The sequence below is a fragment of the Danio rerio genome, chromosome 2 (assembly GCF_049306965.1).
Source record: "Danio rerio strain Tuebingen ecotype United States chromosome 2, GRCz12tu, whole genome shotgun sequence".
In the NCBI taxonomy this organism is placed as follows: domain Eukaryota; kingdom Metazoa; phylum Chordata; class Actinopteri; order Cypriniformes; family Danionidae; genus Danio; species Danio rerio.
This window is the reverse complement of record NC_133177.1, coordinates 210,001-235,000: the sequence shown is the minus strand read 5'-3', so window position 1 is coordinate 235,000 and position 25,000 is coordinate 210,001. Positions and strand designations below refer to the sequence as shown.

At 41.2% G+C, this 25,000-nt stretch overlaps 3 protein-coding genes across 8 annotated transcripts in view; all 3 read left to right on the top strand.

Moving 5' to 3' along the window:
* The window catches only part of LOC100536119 (NAD-dependent protein deacylase sirtuin-5, mitochondrial), a 5,305-nt gene extending 1,190 nt beyond the window's left edge, over positions 1–4,115 (top strand). For all 3 annotated transcript variants that reach the window (XM_073922022.1, XM_073922025.1, XM_073922033.1), the window contains exons 3-9: positions 308–441; positions 592–817; positions 996–1,083; positions 2,186–2,239; positions 2,320–2,443; positions 2,777–2,892; positions 3,855–4,115. In XM_073922022.1, the coding sequence (XP_073778123.1) occupies positions 308–441; positions 592–817; positions 996–1,083; positions 2,186–2,239; positions 2,320–2,443; positions 2,777–2,892; positions 3,855–3,924 (812 nt within the window). In that variant the 3' untranslated portion in view covers positions 3,925–4,115. The remainder of the gene's footprint in view (positions 1–307; positions 442–591; positions 818–995; positions 1,084–2,185; positions 2,240–2,319; positions 2,444–2,776; positions 2,893–3,854) is intronic.
* A 2,310-nt stretch (positions 4,116–6,425) lies between these two features.
* adcy1b (adenylate cyclase 1b) overlaps positions 6,426–25,000 on the top strand; it is a 55,011-nt gene continuing 36,436 nt past the window's right edge. For 2 of the 3 annotated variants that reach the window (XR_012388840.1, XM_073920200.1), the window contains exon 1: positions 6,426–8,582. Coding sequence is in view for 2 of the 3 variants with exons in the window: in XM_073920200.1 (XP_073776301.1) it covers positions 8,010–8,582 (573 nt within the window). In the remaining variant the exon portion in view is untranslated. 3 annotated transcript variants of the gene reach the window in all.
* si:dkey-38n4.2 overlaps positions 13,145–25,000 on the top strand; it is a 14,840-nt gene continuing 2,984 nt past the window's right edge. Inside the window, exons 1-5 of one of the 2 annotated variants that reach the window (XM_073921861.1) lie at positions 13,145–13,197; positions 13,933–13,966; positions 14,379–14,425; positions 20,050–22,054; positions 22,156–22,242. In XM_073921861.1, the coding sequence (XP_073777962.1) occupies positions 13,183–13,197; positions 13,933–13,966; positions 14,379–14,425; positions 20,050–22,054; positions 22,156–22,242 (2,188 nt within the window). In that variant the 5' untranslated portion in view covers positions 13,145–13,182. The remainder of the gene's footprint in view (positions 13,198–13,932; positions 13,967–14,378; positions 14,426–20,049; positions 22,055–22,155; positions 22,243–25,000) is intronic. The other variant, XM_073921862.1, reaches the window with a different exon arrangement.

The window sequence follows — 25,000 nt, the reverse complement described above, 5'->3', positions numbered from 1 at the left end:
CATCAATGAACAAGGGGCGGGGCATTCTGACCCTAGAGAGCATTTGATTGGTCAGAAGATTTGATGAGAAACTGAAGTATGAGCTGAGCTGTGAGAAAAACGACACACTATTGGCTGTTTTGAAAAAGAGGAGGGGCTACTATATGCCCCGCCCCTCTTCATTATTAAGTGTTGTTGTTTATTATAGACTTTTACTTCTAAATAAACTGCTGGTTATACTGCTTGATGTTGCAAACATTGTGTGTGTGTGTGTGTGTGTGTGTGTGTGTGTGTGTGTGTGTGTGTGTGTGTGTGTGTGTGTGTCAAGATATGGCAGAGTTTCGTGAGGTGTTCTCCAAGGCGCGGCACATCGCCATCATCACCGGCGCAGGAGTGAGTGCGGAGAGCGGCATACCCAGCATTAGAGGAGCTGAGGGACGCTGGAGGACCTGGAAAACACAGGTCTCACACACACACACACACACACACACACACACACACACACACACACACACACACAGATATGTGTGTCTATATGTGTGTTATTATATATGTGTGTCTATCTGTGTGTGTGTGTGTCTGTATCTGTGTCTCTGTGTGTGTGTGTGTCAGGATCTGGCGACGCCGCAGTGTTTCTCTCGTCACACCAGCCGTGTGTGGGAGTTTTATCACTACCGCAGAGAGTTGGCTCTGCGTGCGCGTGCGAGTGCTGCTCACCGGGCCATCGCCGAGTGTGAGGAGCGTCTGCGCAGACAGAAGCGTTCGCTCGTCGTCATCACACAGAACATCGATGAACTACACCGACGCGCAGGGTCCACACGCCTGCTGGAGGTCCACGGTCAGAACACACACACACACACACACACACACACACATATGCCAACATGTTGCTGAAACCTTGTGTCTATTCATGTCTTGGTTGCCAGATTGAGTGTATTTGCTCAAGTCCCAGATTCTAGTGTGTGTGTGTGTGTGTGTGTGTATGTGTGTGTGTGTGTGTGTGTGTGTTTCTGCAGGTAATGTGTTTCAGACCAGGTGTCTGAGCTGTGGGAATGTGGAGGCCAATCATAGAAGCCCCATCTGCCCATCACTGCAGGGGAAAGGGTGAGAGACAGAGAGAGAGAGAGAGAGAGAGAGAGAGAGAGATGATGGATGTGCTGCTCTTCATGTCTGTTGTGGGCTTTGACTTGTCATTGGGCACGACTAACCCTAACCCAACAGCAAGAAGGTCTCTGGTTCAAGTCTGTGTGGAGTTTGCATGTTCTCCCCGTGTTGGTGTGGGTTTCCTCCGGGTGCTCCGGTTTCAGTCCAAACACATGTGCTATAGGGGAACTGATCAACTACACTGGCCGTAGTGTATGAGTGTGTGTGTTTTTGAATGAGTGTGTATGGGTGTTTCCCAGTACTGCGTTGCAGCTGGAAGGGCATCCGCTGTGTACAACCGGAGCAAACCGGAGCAAACCGAAGCACCCGGAGGAAACCCACGCCAACACGGGCAGCAGAGATGGGCAGTATATATGACAGATGTATTTTAAATATGTATATTATGTAGTTTGTATGTGGTAGGGTTTGTGAAAATGGGTTAATATTTTGTATCAGAATACTTTATTGTCTTGTATTTGGTATTTTTAAAGTACTGTAAAACACTTTGTCAGACATCTACAGCAAGACTTCTTATAAATGCAGCCTCTGACTGGTGCTTTTTTGGGTGCTGTGAGGCGACTGTGCTACCCACTGCGCCACCGTGCCGCCCTCTAAATAAATACATAATAAACCCCTGCCATATTACTGAGCGCTTCAGCTGTTTATTTACAATGAATGAAGTGAATTATGGGCGGGAGTATTCCTGATTTCCACATGCCAGTGTGGACAGATGTGCAGTTTTCTTGGACCTGGCAACCCTGTGTGTGTGTGTTGGTGTTCTGCAGAGTGAGCTACTCTGCCCAGAGTGTGCTGCTGTTCAGTGTGAATGATGCTCGCAATGTGTGTGTGTGTGTGTGTGTTGGTGTTCTGCAGAGTGAGCTACTCTGCCCAGAGTGTGCTGCTGTTCAGTGTGAATGATGCTCGCAATGTGTGTGTGTGTGTGTGTGTTGGTGTTCTGCAGAGTGAGCTACTCTGCCCAGAGTGTGCTGCTGTTCAGTGTGAATGATGCTCGCAATGTGTGTGTGTGTGTGTGTGTGTGTGTGTGCGCGCTCATTCCCCTCAGCTCTCCTGATCCTGGTGTTCCTGATGCGCTCATACCTGTGCGGGATCTGCCCAGGTGAGTGTCTGTCAGTCAGTCAGATGCTAGTTACTCTGTCAGCGGGTGTTAGCGTGTGCTGATGCGCGTGTGCTCCGCAGGTGTGAGCAGAAGGCGTGTGATGGGCTCCTGCGGCCGCATGTGGTCTGGTTTGGAGAGACGCTGGACTCGCACATCCTCACTAAAGTGGAGAAGGAGCTGGAGACCTGCGACCTGTGTCTGGTGGTCAGTGTCTGCACGTACTGATGCTCCAGTGTTAGCATAATCACCTGGGGGGGATTCCCAAAACTAGCGTTAGCCAGTGTGTGGAGATCTCCAGCAGCCTGTGATGGTCCACAGTAATGAGCTGTGCTTGTTTATAATCAGACTGAATGAAACTCTGTGATTGGCATTCTCTCTTTGTACGTGTCATCAGAGGGGGAAAGCCCCGCCCACTAGTGCCCATCTCTCTCTCATTAGCATAAACAGCAGCCCTGAGTGAGAAGCAGCCGTCTGTGACATCATGAAATAAATTCAGTGTGTGTGTGTGTGTGTGTGTGTGTGTGTGTGTGTCTGCAGGTGGGCACTGCAGCAGTGGTGTATCCGGCGGCCATGTTTGGTCCTCAAGTGGCATCACGTGGCGTTCCAGTGGCCGAATTCAACACTCGACCCACAGTGAACACACCCCGATACAGGTCAGCTCATCACACATCCCTCCGTCAGAAGTAAAGGGGTAGTTCACTCAGAACACAATGCTGTCCTCATTTACTTGCTTCATACCAGTCTGAGTGTTTTTTTTGTCCTGCTGAGCTCAAAAGGAGATTGTATAAAGTCCCTGTGAAGTTTAAATAAAGTTAATATGTTAGTCCTCAGATCTACACTCACCGGCCACTTTATTAGGTACACCTGTCTAACTGATCATTAACACACATTTCTAATCAGCCAATCACATGGCAGCAGCTCACTGCATTTGGGCATGTAGACATGGTCAAGAGGATCTGCTGCAGGTCAGAGCGAGCATCAGAATGGGGAAGAAAGGGGATTTAAGAGACTCTGAACGTGGCATGGTTGTTGCTGCCAGACGGGCTGCTCTGAGTATTTCAGAAACTGCTGATCTACTGGGATTTTCACGCACAACCATCTCTAGGATTTACAGAGAATGCTCCGACAAAGAGGGAATATCAAAGATATCAAATATCAAACACTCCATCAGATCAAGGTGTCTGTAGCTCCGCCCTCTTCTGAAAAGAGCACAATCTCATTTGCATTTAAAGCTAAAAAACCACGATTAGGATCAGAGCCTAAAAGGGTCAGTTTCAGATAGCTGGAGAACACTATCTGTGTGTATTCTCAGCTCACACACACACACACACACACACACACACACACACATACACTCTGCAGACAGGTCAAAGGGTGAGAATAGGTCTCTTTAATGTGATGTGAATGAATGAATCTGAAGGGTTGAGTTTAACAATATCCAGCAGTAATGTGACACCTCTGCTGTACTGATGATGATGATGATGATGATGATGATAATGACGATGACGATGAAGCTGATGATGATGATGATGATGATGATGATGATGACGATGACGATGACGATGATGATGAAGCTGATGATGATGATGATGATGTGTGCTGTGTTTGTCTGCAGGTTTCATTTCTCGGGCCGCTGTGCTGACACTCTTCCAGTGGCTTTAGCTCCTCACGAGTCTGAAGACTGAAGATCTCGCTCATCTCAGACGGACACAACTGGAAACGTGTGTGTGTGTGTGTGTGTTCTGGAAGCTTCTCCTGTGCCTTTGAGCTCCATCAGTGTGTGTTTACAGTCGGTCTGTGCTTTACTGTTGCCTTCTGATCATTCCTGAACATTCACCAGCATTAAAGACCAATCAATAAAGCAGATCTCATATCACACTGTGTGTGTGTGTGTGTGTGTGTGTGTGTGTGTGTGTGTGTGTGTGTGTGTGTGTTTGTGTATGTGTATGCGTGTGTGTTCATGTATGTATGTATGTATGTGTGTGTGTGTGTGTGTGTGTGTGTGTGTGTGTGTGTGTGTGTGTGTGTGTGTGTGAGATGCGCTGCACTGGTCCGTCACACACCGGCTGTGCGCTTCTGTAGGTGCTGCTGTTTATATCCTCCATCAATCCTGCTGTCTGTCAGTGTTTGGCTGCAGACCGATCCACACACAGCCAGCCAGCCTGTGTGTGTGTGTGTGTGTGTGTCTGCCTCCACATCACCCCTCGCCCTGTCTGTATCTGTGCTTCTCCAGAAAGAGCAGTGTATTTCCGCAGCTCGGAGCATCCCACACACTGTTCCTCAGCACACACACTCATGCACACACACACACACACTCATGCACACACACACACACACACACACACACTCACAAACATCCCCAAACAAACACACTTAAAGTGCAGAAAATGAACCAAACACATTGTCAACACACAAACACACACACACACGCACTCCTGTCAGTGTGTGTTCAGTCTTTAGCTCTGATCAGAACAACACACACTCCAACAACACAACTTCAGTGTGTGTGTGTGTGATTACCACCAGCAAAACTGTGTGTGTGTGTGTCACACTCTTGAGTCTGATGGTGATACGTCATACTGCCTGTTGTAAACTGAGCACCAAGGTGTGTGTGTGTGTGTGTGTGTGTGTGTGTGTGTGTGTGTGTGTGTGGCAGTTCTGGTCTCATTTGTCAGATTGAAGTGAGCTAATCTCTATTAAATCCTTACTAATTACAAACACGGTCTGTTCACAGTCACTGCACACACACACACACACACACACACACACACAGCTGCTGCTCTCGCTGATGATGTCGATTGTTTTAGTGTGTGTGTGTCGGTCACTGAAGTCTTTGGTTTATGGACAGCAGATGATGAGTGTGTTCAGTGGTGTTCATCATCATCATCATCATCTCATACGGTGTGCTGATCTGATTATATGTAAATGAGGGACAGACGGAGCGTCGCATCACACTCGCCACACAAACAATGACCACAGCGACGATCCATAAACTCACCAACGACACAAACACACACACATTTACTGCGCACGCTTCACACACTCGCCCTGTGATGATTCCTCCTCTGGAGAGAGTCTTGCTCTGGCTGTATCTGTAGTAAAGCGCTGGACATAATCTGAGGGGTTTACAGCCACATCAGCTGAACGCTGCAGGAGTTACAGCAGGTGCAGATCTGCCTCTCACTTGTTAAGGGACCAAAAGTAATGGGACAGGATAATAATCATAACTTTCACTGTGTAATGCTCTGTTCAAGTCCTCTGCAGTGGGTTACAGGCTGAAGTGTGGAGCTCAGAGACATCAGCGGACGCTGGGTTCAGTCCTGCTGCTGCTCTGCCAGACCTCTGCTCTGTCTTCAGCTCCTGCTTGTTGGGGAATTTCCCCTTCGGTTTAGTCTTCATCAAGTGAAATGCATGCTCAGTCGGATTCAGGTCAGGGGACTGGCTTGGCCATTGCGTAACATGCCACTTCTTCTCCTTCAGAAACTCTTTGGTAAACACCCTCAGAGTAAAGCTGACCGTCTGCAGGTGAAGCACATCCTCAGTTCAGTTCTGTACAGAGACAGACATGCTGGAGCTGTGTCCATGTCCAAATATTTATGGACCTGACTGCATATCTGTGTGTGTGTGTGTGTTGTCATCAGATCAGACTGAAGCAGTCGAGGGAATCTCTAATCCTCTTGCAGTGACCGCAGCAGCGCCGCAGTAAAGCTCAGGTTATTTTTACCACTTTAAGCTCTTCTTCTGTGTGTGAGTGTGTGTGTGAGTGTGTGTGTGTGTGCAATGTCACAGTCACATAAAGCATCAGAAACACACACACACACACACACACACTGAAGGCAGGTTTCTGCTGGTGTCTGATGAGTGTGAGCTGCAGCTGACGGGTTTTCGTGGTTTAGTTCAAACATTGTTCAGATTTATTCACAGTATTGATCAGCGCCTCCTGGAGTTTGGCATTCTTGAGTTTAAACACTGAACAAGACTGTGTGTGTGTGTGTGTGTGTGTGTTCTATCAAAGCAAAACAATAAATAATAAGACAGACAGAGAGAGAGAGATTGTGTGCATGTGTGTGTGGTTGTGTGTGTGTGTGTCACCTGTCTGCTCTCTCCTACAGATTCACCTCTGCGGTTTCCTCTTTTCCTCCTCAGAGATGCTAAAAATACTCTGTTCAGTCTCAGAGCTGTCAGAAACATCACAGCAGTGTTTATACAGCGGAGGATTTATTCACACTCACACACACACACACACACACACAGTAATTGCTCAAAACTAGTAACATTCGTTAAAGGTGCTGTGTGTTTGCCTCTTCTGCATCATCATCAGCTTCATGTGTGTGCAGATATTCAGAAACATGTTCAGTGAACACTCCTGATTATCTGAAACACAATGCTGAAGTCAGATATTCTGCTGTGAGTGTGTGCGTTACGTGCTGGAAAGGCTGCCTTTGTTTTGTTATAACCCGCCCACTGCCAGTTTAGCCAATTATATTTCAGCCCCCCAGGTTGCCAGATGGTGGAAAACAGCTTATTTCATTCATTCAGTCAAGAAGACTCTCAGAGCATGCGTCCGTGACTGAAATGCGCCCTCTGGTGGACAGTGGCGGATTCTGAAAATGAGACGCAGATTCAGAGTTCCTCATGAGGTTATTAATAAGAAAATAATATAAACATTAGGAGTGTAAACATTATGAGAGCAGGTCACACTGTAACCCGTGTCCTGACAACACACTACATGCAGTTTAGCTGAAGCAGTGTCAGTGTTCTGTTGTTCAGCTGTGAGGAATGGAAGCCGCTTCTAATAAATCAATCTCAGCTGTTGATCAGGACATCAACTCTTTTTAATATGGAGAATAATCCTTCTATAGCGTGCCGCTGCTTTCATTCAGAACAAGATTTAAATCCTCAATCTGGAAACCTGCGCCTGTGTTTGATGATCCAGGAGTGCAATACCGAGCTCAACCACTGGGTGTCACCCGCACACACTGCACCTGTAAGAAAAGCTTCAGGTCAAAGGTTAATGTCAGGTGTTTAGAGTGAAACACTGTTCACCCCACAACAACTGCAGCAGCACACGCGCAGCTCTGCCTCTACATCACCTCTCAGTCAAACACTACAGCTGTTGTGTTGTCCTGTTTATTTTACCTGAAGCTCAGTGTTCTGATGATGATGATGATGATGATGATGATGATGATGATGATGAAGAGGAGGATGGGTTTACTACACATGTAAAGGCACAGTTCACTCATGACTGGTCATTTGCTCCTCATTTCCCTCAGGTGGTTTATTTGTTCTGTTAAACACAACAGTGTTGACCCTGCTGAAGGGAAATGCATGAATGAATGCTGGAAACCTGTAACCATTGACTTACATAATAGGAACAACCAACAGCAGTCAGCGGTTACAGGTTTCCAGCATTCCTCAGAGTCTCTCCATCAGAGTTCAACAGAATAAACTCAAACCAGAGGAAATGAAGAGAGACTGATGAGTGTGTCCTGAGCTGTCTCTTTAACAAAGATCGTCACAGGAGTGTGTGTGTGTGTGTGTGTGTGTCAGTGAGAGACAGCAGATCCTCCGCTTGTGTCAATCAGCAGAATTAGCGGAGCTGCACAGCGCATGCGTGATCCAGTCTGAGCCGCGCGCGCTCCAGCTCAGTCGATCTCCGTGTGCGTCCGCTCCAGAGCTCCTGAGCCCCGGTGATGCCACACCGCGCCGCCCCGCCGCCTCGCCACCTGTGCACCGCGCGGCGCCCCGACGCGTGAATGGCCCGCTTGCTATGGACGAAACGCCGTTCCAGAAGGTCAAGACGCGGCGGCGCCGGAGCCACTGCCCGCCCGGGACGATCGCCTGCGAGGACGAGTTCGACTGCGCGGAGCTGGAGGCTCTGTTCCGCCGGTACCGGCTGAAGCTGGAGCAGACGGCCACGCTGAAGGCGCTGTCGGTGCTGATCCTGCTGTCCTGCAGCCTGAGCCTGCTGGAGCTGCTGCTGTCCGGGACCGGGCTCTCCGTGGCGCAGGGCTCGCACCCGGTGCACTCCGTGCTCTTCATCTCGCTCTTCATCGTCACTAACGTGCAGTACCTGCAGGTGACGCAGCTGCAGCAGATCGCGCACCTGAGCCTGCTGTTCGGCTTCACCTTCGCGGTGCCGTGCTGCCCGCTCCCGCAGGTGTCGCGCGCCGCGGGCCCGGAGCAGGGCGTGTGGCCGCTGCTGCTGCTCACCTTCGTGGCGTACTGCCTGCTGCCGGTGCGCACCGGGCTCGCGCTGCTGTTCGGGCTGCTGCTGCCGCTCGCGCACACGCTCATCACCGCCAGCGCGCTCCCGGACAACACACAGCGACTCTGGAGATCGGTGAGTGTGGTGTGTGTGTGTAAGTGTGTGTCTGTGTAAGTGTGTGTGTGTGTGTGTGTGTTTGTGTAAGTGTGTGTCAGTGTGTGTGTCTGTGTGTGTGTGTGTGTGTGAGTGTAAGTGTGTGTCTGTGTGTGTGTGTGTGTGTGTAAGTGTGTGTGTGTGTGTGTGTGTGTGTGTGTGAGTGTAAGTGTGTGTCTGTGTGTGTGTGTGTGTGTGTGTGTGTGTGTGTGTGTGAGAGTGTAAGTGTGTGTGTGTGTGTGTGTGTAAGTGTGTGTCTGTGTGTGAGTGTAAGTGTGTGTGTGTGTGAGTGTAAGTGTGTGTCTGTGTGAGTGTGTGTGTGTGAGTGTAAGTGTGTGTCTGTGTGTGTGTGTGTGTGAGAGTAAGTGTGTGTGTGTGTGTGTGTGTGAGAGTGTAAGTGTGTGTCTGTGTGTGTGTGTGTGTGTGTAAGTGTGTGTGTGTGTGTGTGTGTGTGTGTGTGTGAGTGTAAGTGTGTGTCTGTCTGTGTGTGTGTAAGTGTGTGTGTGTGTGTGTGTGTGAGTGTAAGTGTGTGTCTGTGTGTGTGTGTGTGTGTGTGTGTCTGTGTGTGTGTGTGTGTGTGTGTGTAAGTGTGTGTCTGTGTGTGAGTGTAAGTGTGTGTGTGTGTGAGTGTGAGTGTAAGTGTGTGTCTGTGTGAGTGTGTGTGTGTGTGTGTGTGTGTGTGTGTGTGAGAGTGTAAGTGTGTGTGTGTGTGTGTGTGTAAGTGTGTGTCTGTGTGTGAGTGTAAGTGTGTGTGTGTGTGAGTGTAAGTGTGTGTCTCTGTGTGTGTGTGTGTGTGTGTGAGAGTGTAAGTGTGTGTGTGTGTGTGTGTGTGTGTAAGTGTGTGTCTGTGTGTGAGTGTAAGTGTGTGTGTGTGTGAGTGTGTGTGTGTGTGTGTGTGAGTGTAAGTGTGTGTCTGTGTGTGTGTGTGTGTGAGAGTAAGTGTGTGTGTGTGTGTGTGTGTGTGTGAGAGTGTAAGTGTGTGTCTGTGTGTGTGTGTGTGTAAGTGTGTGTGTGTGTGTGTGTGTGTGTGTGTGTGTGTGTGTGAGTGTAAGTGTGTGTCTGTCTGTGTGTGTGTAAGTGTGTGTGTGTGTGTGTGTGTGAGTGTAAGTGTGTGTCTGTGTGTGTGTGTGTGTGTGTCTGTGTGTGTGTGTGTGTGTGTGTGTAAGTGTGTGTCTGTGTGTGAGTGTAAGTGTGTGTGTGTGTGAGTGTGAGTGTAAGTGTGTGTCTGTGTGAGTGTGTGTGTGTGTGTGTGTGTGTGAGTGTAAGTGTGTGTGTGTGTGTGTGTGTGTGTGTGAGTTTAAGTGTGTGTCTGTGTGTGTGTGTGTAAGTGTGTGTGTGTGTGTGTTCTTGTTTTTATATCCCGGTGGGGACTTAAACCTGAATGCACACCGCCTCATGGGGACTCATGTCACCGTGGGGACCTAAATTGAGGTCCCCACGGGCAAAGCCTCACTAGCCCCTCCCAAATGGTGTTAGAACACACCCCATGCATTTTCTCCAATGTCCTCTTGGGGATCATTTTCAAGAGAATATTCTGTGTGACTGTGTATCTATGCGCCCCTGGGGGTCACACAGAATATTGCAGTCCCCACCACGTCATTGTTCTGGAAAAGTGTGTCACTTTGTCTCCACTCTATAGCGCCCCCTTACTTGTCTTCAATTATTACATTAACTGTTGATGGACCAGCATAAAAACTATTTAATACATTACATTACAAGGCATCAACTGATTAGAATATATTAGATATGTTAAAAAATTATGCTCTTTATGCAATTTATTGTAGATCTAACAACAGATTCCAAATATCCATTATGTGTTCAGGATATAAATATCCATTATTGATAAATAAATCAAAAGGAGCATAGCCAGTATTTCACTCTTGCATTAATACATTACCAGTTTAGGTTAAAATATTTTAGTGTGGTTTATTGTAATACTCAGTTCATATGCAATGGTATTACTGTATGCATCTATATTTAAAAAACTAAAGTTTGGCTTTGCCTAGATTAGCCTACATTTTATTAAAATAAACACAGGGTTTATTTCTTCCTTCAGACTTTAATGAGAAAATCACTATTGATTGTAAATGAGAACACAGAGAACAGACTTGTGTCCTTATGGAGACCTATAGCCAGGTTAGCTTGGAAGAATGAATGATGCGAGAACACAGAACATAAACAGAATATACCTGGCCCGGCTGAACCATGTTACTAATAAACATGGGTCAAAAAATTAAGTTTTGACCTACTGTTAGGTTGAATTGGTCGGCTACAGTAGGCTACATCTGTCTTTGTGAAGTTTAAGCATGTGAACAATGTGAAATAAATAGATCTGAATAAAGTTTAAAAACCTGTTCCAGCATCAAGACAGGGCTGCTATAGGGAATGAGCAAGTATAGGGGCAATGGCTGATTCAAGCATGCTATAGTGTCTGCGTTACACAAGGAGCAGCAAAAAGGCCAAAGTGCAGGACCGGTCATCACAGTACACAAGTTTTAGCTTAGTCCTTTTAGCAGAGCTGTTAATGGATATAGCATCTGCTTCAAGAGGGCCAGTACTTCTTACATCAGGTGCCTGGACACGATGGGCTTCTGCCATAAACAGAGCAGCACATTGACTTCTGTGATTCCAAATGTTAAATGTCTACAGGGACCAAATCGTTATGGTTTTTTACCCTCACAAGGGTTACATAAATCCTGGAAATAATGAACAATGTCTCTTTATCACAATAGTCTATGGGAATTTACATGTACAGTAGATTTACATACATAAAACATTTTATTTCTAAGTTAAGGATTTCTGTATATTCTTTCAAGAATTATGGGAGTATTAAATTATGGAAGACACTTTTATGCCATCCTAAAGGTGGATCTAGCTTAAGAGAAGGCAGTAGCAACAGAAGTGCTGACATGGTTTCAGATCTTGTCTAGAACATTACAACTAAGTGTGAAAAGAGAGATAGTTTGCTTTTATTTTAAGGATGCCGTTAATGAGCTTCAAAATTAATACAGACTGTTTCTCAGGACATCAAGGAGAACAACAGCTCTGAATCACTTTCTGTTCTGTTTTACACCTTTCATTTCAATCACTTCTAAGTATCTAAGTAAACTGTGCATTTAAATAACACATTAATAACAGTAAACAACTTCAGTTACTTCTGGTGTTGTGTTGAAATAATTTGAAACTAGCAGGAAGAATCAGGTTCATGGACCTACAGTATGAGGCCATCTTTAGATGTCAGCTCTCTCCCTCCACACAGTAAAGTGTAGATAGGATACAAGGCCGGCCGGAACTGCAAATACACATCAATACAGAAGCATTTTTTATGACACTGTATAACAATAATTTATATTTTTACAGTACTGTGACGGTTAGGGTGGTTGTAGACATTAATGAAATACTATTTATTGGGTAATTTAATAGATAATATAAATCATATTCGTTAACTTCCGGCCACAAACGTATCTGATCCAGCAACAACCCCTCCACACTCTTGCTTCACTCGCTCTGCTGCTAGACTCTCTTTAAGAGCAGTGTAGGTGCTGTGAGGCTCTCTGGAGCTACCATCACGTAAGCTATTATACCTGCTCAGGAATATTCCCACAAACCATTTCATTTTGCCACACTTTCTATTAGATAGGCCTGTGATGTGCTGGTATCAGTAGTTGAAGATGAACAAACCATTTTAAGGGCCTTGCATTTATTTAGGCCTGTTTGCCTTAAAGAATACCATAAAGATGTAGTTAGATGGTATTACATGCTCATATTAAATTGACTGGACATATTAAAGAGTTTTGATAATGATGTTCAGATAAGTTGTAATAAAAAGTAGTTTATTCCCTTTTAATAATAAAGTAATGGATGTATGTAGGTGTGCATGGTCAATACATCACATCTAATACATTTATGTGGTCCAAAATGTTAAATTACCAAATGTTGGTATTATAATAAAACATAATGGACACATAATGGCAGTTTATTCCGCTATGGCGACCCCAATCAGGGACTAAACATGAATGAATGAATGAATGGAAACATAATAAAACACATGTTGTATTATTTACACCCTGACAGCAGGATTGAATGCCTTTATTTATTACAAGTGTTTGTAATAGTTAATGAATTTTTTTTTTGTGAATTCTTTAATAGTTCTAAATGGGATCCATTTATTTATGTGTTGTCAGAATACAGCATTTAATAATAAGGGGGTTCTTTGTATCTTAATTATAACTTTTTTTCGTTAAGCTATTAAAATTCCCTTTAACCATAATGCATTTATTTAGTTAGAGCAAATATGTTCGGGTAATAAGCTGAATAATTTCGAGTAAAAGTTCGACTGACACATTAGAGCTGTCAGTGCTGGATTGCTGCTGAAGGCCATCCGCTGTGTATGCATGCGCCAGACCGCGGTTCAGTCGGCGACCCGCGCTAAAGCAGCGCGGGAGAGTGTGTGACATTACACGTGACCGGAGATTTTGCGTCCCCACCGCGACCATCCCCTCCCCTCCCACACACACACACCTGCGACACAGCAGGACAGGGTCAGAGAGGATGCTGTGAGTAAAGGCGCGAAGACGTCAACATGTCTGAAGGACAGGTAAGTTTATGATTTGTACGATCACTTCAATATATTCGAATGTTTATGTTTATGTATTGTTTGCAACTATATTATATAATAAAAATCGCGTTATTTTATGTCTCAAGCGCTTTTGATAATCGGCATAATCTCGAAGCTGCTTTGCAGAAAGTACAGATTAATGTATCAAACTGACAATAATATTAGTTAGGGTAACTTTAACTGTAACGTTAAAGTTAGATTCTTACGATCGCGTTTTAAGCCAAACGTTGGAATTGCTAAGAGATTTTGCAATTTAACTGTACATTAAACGTTTACTGTATTTGCGTACATTTACGTGTAATCTTCGTTTACTTTTGAAATATTGTTTGAATTCATGTTCTTGCCAGGCTGCATATTTTTACCAAGATGTTTTGATCATTTTTGTTATTGTTAACGTTAGCGGCCTGCACGTGCAGCAGGCCTCTGGCAAGGCAAAATCTATTTACTTTATCCACAAAAATAGGAATGTTGTTCTTCAGTAATGCAAGAGACAATTTAAATTAATTCAGTACAATATTTCTAGTTTTATAAGGGAGTTTTCTAGATTAAAAAAATGCTAATTTTCAGTCAAATGTCATGAATATGTCTAGTCTTATTTTACAGTGTTGAATATTTAATTATTGTCAAATTAAACTACAGTATTGCAGTTGTAATGACAGTATAAGGTAATGTTAGAGCATGATGTTTGACTGATTATCACACTTGTGCTTGCAGGGCGATAAAAGTGACAGATACTCTGGATGCACAGGTAAAGTTGAGATCATGAATTGTCCTGTTAGCTAGTATTTAAAATAATCCTTACATATAAGAATCATACTCCACTTTTTGAGCCAGACTAACCTGAGTTTAACTTTGTTAGAGCACAACCTTTAAAAAAAAGAAATATCCAGCATAATCGTGCATTATTTTAATGGTTAACTAAACATAGACATTATTTTTTAAGTGTTCTGTGTGTTGTTGATAAGGCTTTTGCTAAGTCTTCTGGATTTGTTATCCTATAGTGATATTTATTTTAAGGGTTTTAGAACTGTAACTAGTACAAGGAAACAAACCAAAAATGTATTGAAGTTTTACTGAAAGGAATGTTTTACTTTAGTATGAACAGCCATATTGGCATTGTTCATTGTCAACCTGAATAACATTCCTGTCATCTGTGACAGAATTTGCAGTGGATGAGGTGACAGCTTGTGCTAAAGAAGAGACAAAGGTAAGCAGCCACTAGTGATTCATAGAACTGTATTTTTCAACATCTAAACTCTCCAAAGCCATCACAAGTCATTAGCCGCATTTCTATGGAGCTAGATTTGTTTTTTTATTATTCAATCAAAAATATTTAGTTTTAAAGTAAAATTAAGTATGTTGTAATTAAAGAATTAAAGATTTCAAATAAAAAACACGTTTATTTAAAAAACTTATGTCAATGATAATAAAATATTTTGGATTGCAAAAATAAACACTTGTCCTATTATGCAGTTACCACAATTTTCATTGCATACTCATTAATTTTGCTCTCTTTTCTGCTGTCTTTTATTGCACATCTAGAATCTTTGCTTGCAGGTTGAAATATTTTGCTTGTGAGTTGAAAAGTTTTGAACCCTTGAATGCCGGGGTTAAATTTGTGTCTTTATTACTCAAACAAACATATGAAGTTTGACCAAAACTAGGTAGAATGCAATTAAAAAATTAAAGATTTAAAATAATAAAAAAACATTTATTTAAAAAAATTCACACTACAAAAAATAAACTATTGCCATGTTATGCGGTTACCACCAGATTAATGCACTGTGTGCTCATTTATTTTGCTTTTGGTTTTGTTTCATTTTTTGCTAATCTGAAATTTTTGCTTTTGAGTTGAAAAGTTTTGCGAGTTGAAAACTGCAGCTCAGTGGGCGGGATCTTCTGAAACACCTTATTCTATTAGTCATCTTGATTGAGGTCACCGGTTGGCCACGCCCATTACATTTTCGAGCGGTTGGAATGGACTGCCTTGCCTTCTGTGACAGGAGCGAGCTATGGCGAGCAGCAGGTCTTCTTCAAGGTAGGTTAACTGAAACTGTATAATAACTTGTGTATTACCATACATATTTCCCATCTAAATATGTTACGACTGCTAGTATTAAACTCTGTCCAGTCAGATTAGCTGTAAGTCCACCAATATAATCTGGATGCAGATGCGATGGAGAACACAGTTGTGCACGTCTCAGCTGTGCACATACTTTTGAACACATGTATTGTTTTATTTATATATATATATATATATATATATATATATATATATATATATATATATATATATATATATATATATATATATATATATCTAATATATATATATATATCTTGCACATATTTCATCTAATGTTAGTCAATCGAGAGTATTCATCAATATCACTGACTAGACAGAGTTTAGGAAAATGTGGATGGTAATATACAAGTTATTATACAGTTTCAGTTAACTTACCTTGAAGAAGACCTGTTGCTCGCTCTGGTCACTAAAGGAGTCCAGTACAATCGCGTGAAAACGTTATATATATATACATGAGATGGACTGTAAACTCATTTTTAAAAGGTAGATTTAGGTCGCTGCCACGATTTTATGTTAAATTATAGCTGACAGGCATTTTTTAACATCCCTACTACTGCTGTATTATTACTTAAACCGTATACCGTATAAAAATACGTATATGTTGGCAAATGCACTACTAAATAAATGTATCTTCTACACATGTCTTCCACATAAAAATATAATTTATACAGACACATGCTATAGTGCTTTACTATACTGCAGTAAAGTGTATTATACCATTTATGTAACAGTATTTTTGTTATTAAAAGCTACAGCTGGGAAATATTTTAGCTGAATTAATAAAATAAAATAAAACATTTATATTTCTTCAATGCAAAATAAATTCCAGAAAGGGAAACAATAAATGTATAAAAAAATACATTTAAAATCACTTATAAAAAGTCAAAATCTACTATTGTCGAAATCCGACACAATTCCGGAAAATAATTCAACACACATCAGGTGGTGATTGATGAGTTTAGTGAATAAATGTCTGGTCAGTCAGTGCAGATGTTGATGTCTAAGTAGACAATGCAGATGGAGACGCCTGTGGAATCATTGTGGATGTTGATTCGTTGATTTAAGACAGTGTAGATGTAAACGTCTGTGGAGTCAGCCCAGATGTGGACATCGGAGGAGTCAAAGCAGATGTTTTACGCCCGCTAAGACTGAGTGATCAACCTGTAAGGATAAATTGAAGAAACAGATGAGAAAATTGTTCTGATTAATGTAATATTTATAATCCACATATCTCTCGTGTCTATGTATTGTTGTTTTATAAATACATTTATTACTTTACAACTGATTTATACCAGTTCCTTTAAAGACCAAATATTTGCAATAATGCCTAAACAAATTATATAGCGAAGATAACCTGCAAACTGCCCTGTTACTTTTCAAAACGACTTCAACATTGTATATTGTGTTACTAACATTTGCAAACTCTTTACTAACATGGTTTATCACTCAGTAACTGAGCATTTTTTAAGGAAATCAGAAAGCTTATTATGAAGTGTGCACCTCTCCAACGTTAATTCTTTACTAACATAATTGTTCTTAATATATATATATATATGTATATATATATATATATATATATATATATATATATATATATATATATATATATATATATATATATATATATATATATATATATATACATATATCCAGTAAAATCATTAATTACTGCTTTGTAATAAACCCAAAGATGTTAGTAACACATCAGTTATAATGTTGGGTTAGTGGTAAGTCAGTTTACAAATGTAGCGTGTTGAAGTAATGCACATTTTACAACAATGTTCCTAATTCCCTCAACTAATGCTTTGCTAGAGATAAATCATGTTAGTTAAAAGTCTACAAACATGAATGACATGCCTGTTGAAGAATGTGAGCTGTTCAGTATTTGCTGCATTAAGTAACATTACTATTTGTATAAGTTTCCGTTAACAAAAATGTAGTATTACTGAATAAATGCTGTTTATTTAGTTATGTTATCTAGTCAGTGAACAAATACATTATTGTATTTGTCCATAAACATTGGCTAATTACATCAAGCTGTTAATATAAGGAGATACAATAGAACATGACTAAGTTAACGTTACCAAAGTTTATGCTAAACAAACTCGTTCACCATCATTTTTTAACTTATGCATTAATATGTTTAGTTAACATTAACAAAGATTAATTATTGCTTAACAGATATCCTGTTCATAATTAATTCAAGTTAACTAATGTATGAACTAACATTTATATGCGAAACGAAATATACTAAATAAATATTTGTCACGTTTGTAATGAAATATACATACACTGAGTTACTACATTTTCTAACAGTGGAGAATAAATATGATGCTCCAGTTCAAAGACACAGTAGCTTTTGTCTGGAAACTAACTGAAGATTAATGGTTGCCGAGAATGTATCCCAGTCTGTTTGCAGACCTACTGTACACCTGGCCATCATCTACAGACAAAAAGCCTGACTTTAATAATACATCAATGTATATTTTCCAAATTACACTGGCCTTGCGTTGCCCTTTACAACTGTACAGTACTGATGGCCGACAGCTAATGTTAGTTTATCGAGAGAAATCAAAAATATCACTGACTAGACAGAGTTTAATACTAGCAGTCGTAACATATTTAGATGGGAAATATGTATGGTAATACACAAGTTATTATACAGTTTCAGTTAACCTACCTTGAAGAAGACCTGCTGCTCACCATAGCTCGCTCCTGTCACAGAAGGCAAGGCAGTCCATTCCAACCGCGCGAAAATGTAATGGGCGTGGCCAACCGGTGACCTCAATCAAGATGACTAATAGAATAAGGTGTTTCAGAAGATCCCGCCCACTGAGCTGCAGTTTTCAACTCGCAAAACTTTTCAACTCAAAAGCAAAAATTTCAGATTAGCAAAAAATTAAACAAAACCGAAAGCAAAATAAATGAGCACACAGTGCATTAATCTGGTGGTAACCGCATAACATGGCAATAGTTTATTTTTTGTAGTGTGAATTTTTTTAAATAAATGTTTTTTTATTATTTTAAATCTTTAATTTTTTAATTGCATTCTACCTAGTTTTGGTCAAACTTCATATGTTTGTTTGAGTAATAAAGACACAAATTTAACCCCGGCATTCAAGGGTTCAAAACTTTTCAACTCACAAGCAAAATATTTCAACCTGCAAGCAAAGATTCTAGATGTGCAATAAAAGACAGCAGAAAAGAGAGCAAAATTAATGAGTATGCAATGAAAATTGTGGTAACTGCATAATAGGACAAGTGTTTATTTTTGCAATCCAAAATATTTTATTATCATTGACATAAGTTTTTTAAATAAAAGTGTTTTTTATTTGAAATCTTTAATTCTTTAATTACAACATACTTAATTTTACTTTAAAACTAAATATTTTTGATTGAATAATAAAGAAACAAATCTAGCTCCATACATTTCCACTGTTGGGCTAGTGCGAGCCAGGGCTTTTATCGGGCCGGGCTGAGCCAATAGTCTGAGAGCTTGAGCAGTGAGGCTGAAATTATGTCGCGTTTCCACTGTCAGGCCAATGACTCGCAGTGCAGAATGCAAACCTATTAAATGCATTAAATGATGTATACGCATAGGCCTATGTATATTTATTCATTATATTAGTTTACTCGCTGGCCGACTGCTGGCATCGTGCATCGAGTGGTCTCGCCACTAACAGAGGGATGACCGAGCGCACCAGCCATAATAAAAAACAAGAAGAAGGTAGTTTTGCTTTCGCTCACCCAAAAATGCTCTGTTTGCACGATTTGATTAATATCATCATCTCCAAATACTTTATAAATAATATTTCAAAACTCCTCCATTGTTTATTGTTTTTAGAAAATATCTTTTTTTCCAGATAGGCCTTTGTAAAATGAAAGTTAAAAATGGCTTGAAACCAATTAATTTATATGTATTATATATACCTAAATTGATATAGCTTTTATTTTATATTGGTTTATTTATTTAATGTTTTTATTATATACAATATTTCTTTAAATTAATTTAATATAGCTTAGGCTATTTTGTCTAGATGTAATATGATATTATTGTGTTGAGTTGATACGTAATTTGTACGTAACAGCAGCAACGTATGTACGTAACATATTTTATATTATCTCCAAAATAAATATACCCAGCCGTTCACAGCATCTGCAGAGCAGTGAAGTGAGCACTCGTTCGTCGATCTCTCACACACACATACACGCATTTAGATATTTTTATATGAAGGCGTATATAAAAACTTTAAATGAGGAACGCGAGAAAATTTATTTTTTGATTTCAAAGTGTGAAACAAAGGTTAGTTGTGTTAAATGATTCAATTTGATTGGTGAGTCTTATGTTAAGTATGATTTGTGTTTTCACCATGCCATCAAAACTTGTTATTTTCAGTTTGCAGTGCTCTCTAGTCAGCAATTGGCCCCCAAATTTGGTAGTGTGTTAGCATGCACTAGAGCACCTGTGCCAGATTTCAGCACTGTGTTTAGTATGCAGTCTAGACAGTGAGCCACAGTTATAGTTTACCCCAAAAATTGTATTTGTTTTCTATTTACTTAGCCTCAAAAGGTTGAAAACACAGTTTTTTCTTTTTAGCACAAAATAAGATATATATTTTTAAAATGTTACAAACTGGTAGCCTGTCATGACTACCAGCGATTCAGTGGCTGCAGATATACACATAATTTTAAGATGTCGTTGGTCTTGTCACTTCTGATTTCTAACTTGTGGCTTTTATTTGTAGCTTAACAAGAAAATACTTGGTTATGCTTCAGAAGAATCTTCATCAAGATCAGATATCAGTGAGGATGATTACGTGCCAGATACTGAAGAGTCTGACAGTAACACTTCAGAAAAAGTAGAGAGTTTAGTAAAAAAGATAAGTAATAATAAGAAAAAGGTAAAGTCAACTTCAAATGTTCCAGCATGTAAAAAAAGACGTGCGTCTCCTTCACAATCCTCTGCATCTGACAAACAGGACACTTCACTTCAATCTTCTTCATCAGGAGAACATGAAGAATCACATTCACCCAATAATCTTAATGTGAATGTCATGATGCTCAAAAAAAAAAAAGATGGAGCCAGACTATATAACAAAAAGTTTTACTGCCTATTCTGCTTCAAACCATTCAGTAAAATCGCACGTCACCTAGAGTCTAAACATAAAGATAAGCCAGAGGTGGCAAGAGCGATTGCTTTTCCGAAAGGCTCTAAAGAGCGAAAAATACAGCTGAGTTTGTTAAGGAATAAGGGGAACCGATGTCATAACGCTCAGGTACTCAGTGAAGAAAGAGGAACGGTGATTCCTAAACAACAATCCACTGCACCAGTAAATGCAAGTGATTATTTGCACTGCATTAACTGTTTAGCGTATCTGAAGAGAAAATCGCTATGGCGGCATATGCAAAGATGCCAGCTGAGCCAGAAAATTAACAAAATGAAGCCAGGGAAAACTCATGTTCAGTCACTTTGCTCATATGCTGAACCTGTTCCAGACAGTATAAGTGAAAGGTTTTGGAAAATGGTGCTTGATATGCATGACGATGAGATAACCCATGTTGTCCGCAAAGAGAAAATCATACTGAAATTAGGGCAACATCTCTTCAATAAGCATGGCCATGATGTTACGAAGCATGAATACATCAGGCAAAAAATGCGTGAAACTGGACGTCTTGTCCTCGAAGGGAAAAAAAATGGTAAGCTGAAGGAGGTGTCTGATTTCTTTATTCCAGCTAATTTCCCTTATGTTATTCAAGCAGTTCACAGTGTAGCTGGCTTGAACGAAGAGACAAGCACATTTAAAACACCATCTTTAGCACTGAAGTTAGGGCACAACCTCAAGAAGATGGCCAGCATTATTGAGTGTGATGCCATGATGGCAGATGATAAGAATAGTCTTAGCAACGTGCAAGCCTTCAAGCAAATATGTGACACTAAATGGAGTGAGTGTGTGTCATCCCAGGCCCTTCGTAATTTGAGTGAAGTTAAATGGAACTGTCCACAGCTTCTTCCGTTTGCGGAAGATGTGAAGAAAATGCATCAGTATCTTGACTGCCAAAGTAAGGCATATCAAGCAAGACTTGAGGAAGAACAAAGTATGAAGCACTGGGCAGAACTTGCCAAAGTCACGCTTTGTCAGGTGATACTATTTAATCGAAGAAGGGAAGGAGAGGTGTCTAAGATGTCACTTAATTCGTTTACATTAAGGGACACATCCTCAACTCATCCGGATGTTGAGCTTGCTCTGTCCGATCTAGAGAAGTCACTTTGTAGTCATTTTCAAAGAATCGAAGTCCGAGGAAAACGTGGCAGAAAAGTCCCCATTTTACTCACTCCTAATATGGTCGTCTCAATGGAGTTGTTGGTGAAGACTCGCCGCAGCTGTGATGTGCCAGATGAGAACGTCTTTATGTTCGGAAGACCCCAAGCTCTCACTTTCTTCAGAGGATCTGACGTCATTCGTAACATAGCAAAAAGCTGTGGAGCAAAGCACCCCGAGGCATTGTCCTCCACCAAACTGCGAAAGCACATGGCCACTATGTCCAAGGTGCTAAACTTAAAAGAGAATGAAATGGATAACCTCGCAGATTTTTTAGGGCATGACATCAGGGTCCACAGGCAATATTACAGACTTCCTGAAGGCACATTGCAGCTAGCAAAAATTAGCAAAGTCTTGATGGCCATGGAACGAGGACAGCTTTCACAGTTTAAAGGACAGAATTTGGATGAAATCCAGATTGATCCCCAAGGTAAAGTATTCCCGTGTTATTACCGGGAACACCAGCATTAGTTATAGACAATTGTTGAATGTTATTCAAAAGTTGTTGCCTAATAATTTTGTCTGTTATAGAGAAACTTTTGCTGGACAGTGATGGATCCGAGTCTGAAAATGAGATTGAGTCAACTGGAAATGGTGCCTCACCTTCAAATTCAGCAGGTACTGTATGTGTAATGTGTGTTATTTGTTTTGTGCTTAGCAAGGAATAATGACCACAAACATAGTAAAATAAAAGCAAATGTATGGTTTATTGTCATGTATTGTCAGTGTTAAGGCTTGTACATGTCATGGAAGAAAAGTGAAATGAAACTCAGTATTAAATCATGTTTGCTACTCTCCATAATAATGTCCTCCTGCTGACATTGTTGTTGCTGTTGTGTTTATCATACAGCTCTTGGTGTTTAGACACCAGTGAAAAATGCAGCTCCACAGTCATCTTTCCTCTGTGCATTATCTTCATTGCATGAAAGTGAAAGTGTGTTCGCCTAAACATGGAGGAAATCACTTCTGCTGTTTACACACATCATTCACTTTTCTTTTCAGCTTGCTTTTAGTCCCGAAAAAAAACATTAAGGACAACATATTCTTAAAGCACACAGCACAATAAGTGACAATTAAAATTATTATTTTAAACATTCTCATTAGTAATGATCTTATTAAATTCTCAATGTTCTTCAACTGAAGGGAAATGATGGGAAAGGTGGAAAATGGTACACATTACTTGGGAAAAAAAACTGGGTGTCATTGCTGTAGTCATGCACACAGTGAGACTGGAGACAGGATAAATCAAGAGACCAGGGGCCTCATGTACGAAGACTTGCGTGGAAATCATACTAAAACACAGAAAAAAAATTCAGATGTATGAAACACTGCGTACGCCAAATCTCGCGCATATTCTGTTTGTACATCTGAATGAACGTGAAACTGAGCGCAACATGCACGAGCACAAAACCCCTCCCTGCCTCCTCCCCCGTATGAATATGCTAATGACTCTACTTTGGCAAAACCCAACGAAAAAGTAACGGCAAAATGAAGCAAAAAGAGGAACTTTGAACAGAATGCGAATGTGAGGTGCTGTTTTCGGAGGTAGACCAGAGAAAAACTGTTTTATTTGCAAGTTTGTCCTCCAGAATTAATAACAAAAGAAAAAAATAGAGTGGGAGAGTTTAGCTGATGCGGTTAACAAAGTTAGGTCTGAACATCGCACTGAGTGGAGCAGGTAATCATTATTGGCCTGTTGCTTATTTTAGAGTCTTTGTGTGCAGGTAGTGGTATTAATCTAGGAGAACACAGAAAACAATGAGACCAGGAGACAAAGGCACCAGGACACAAAGAACCAACAACAGCAAACAGGTAAGTAGCAATGGGTGAGTCAGGTAAGTTCATCGGTGTGAACCGTAGATCAAACTCTGGGTAAGAGCAGAGTGACTGTTAATAAAAGGAACTGATGAGGGAGCGCAGAGGTGCGATAAAAATGTAAGCAGGCGATTTTGATCGGATTGATTAGGATTCAGGTGGGGAAGGTGGCTGTGGTGACTGCCTGAGATTACAGTCTTCTCCAGAGGAGGCTCCTGATACCCTTATGTGATGTTGGGGACGGATGGAGCTGATGACATCTTTGGCCACTGGCATCCACTGTGCCACCAATACCAAGCTTGCAGGAGCCAGAGGGTCTTCTACTGCCTGGGTGTCCCAGTAGGTTGTCATCTGTGCACAGAAGGGTTTGTAGGCAAAGATGTTATAAGACCGCTGTGATGTGCTGGCACTATTTGGCCAAGTTAAGGGAGTTAATCAGGATGTCTTCAATAAAGACAATAACAAAACAAGGGAGGAACTCACAAAACACCTTGCATAATGAAAGATGGCTGGGAAGATGGAGAGTACATACAGCATGACCTGGTACTTGCAGTACCAAAAGGGTTGACGAAAGCTGTCTTTTACATCTTCCAGTCGGTAAGTAAGGCAACTGGACTACCTGGGAGTTCAGTGTGTGGTATTTAATGCTCTTCAGCTGCTTCAGAACGCAGCAGCACGAGTGGTCTTTAATGAAGCTAAAAGAGCACATGTCACTCCACTGCTCATCTGTTTGCACTGGCTGCCAGTTGCTGCTCGCATCAAATTCAAAGCTCTGATGTTTGCTTACAAAGCGACTTCTGGCTTTGCTCCTTCTTATCTGCTCTCACTTCTGCAGATGTATGTGTCCTCCAGAAACTTGCGTTCTGTGAATGAACGTCGCCTCGTGGTTCCATCCCAAAGAGGAAAGAAATCACTTTCCCGAACTCTCGCGTTCAATCTGCCCAGTTGGTGGAATGAACTCCCTAACTGCATCAGAACGGCAGAGTCACTCGCTGTCATCAAGAAACCACTAAAAACTCAACTATTTAGTCTCCACCTTCCTTACTAATCTGCAATTGCCTCTCTGGCTCCTCCACTAATTAAAAAAAAAATTACTAATGTTCTTGCTTCTTATACTTTCTTTACAGACCTGAAACTTGCCTACAGCACTTATTCACTGTTGCTCTTATAGTTGTGTAAGTTGCTTCCTTGTCCTCATTTGTAAGTCGCTTTGGATAAAAGCATCTGCTAAATGACTAAATGTAAAATGTAAATGTAATGCAATAATGGAGACTTCCATTGTTTTTCCCCACAATGAAGAACCTGGAAGCAGGCAGTGAGATTGATGATTAAGTCCTCCACACACTCCTCCATAGCCTTGTGCTCTAGGCAGCAGCTGGATAGTGCAGTCCCATGTCTGATGAGATGGAAGATAAGGGGTTGCCCATTTACTAAAGACATCCTGTAATGCAGAATACTCTGATGCGACCACTGACATGATTTGGGTATCAGGATTCAACACTATACGTGGGGCTTGATGAGGCAGTCTATGAATAAATGTCCAGGGGCAGCGCAGAATAAA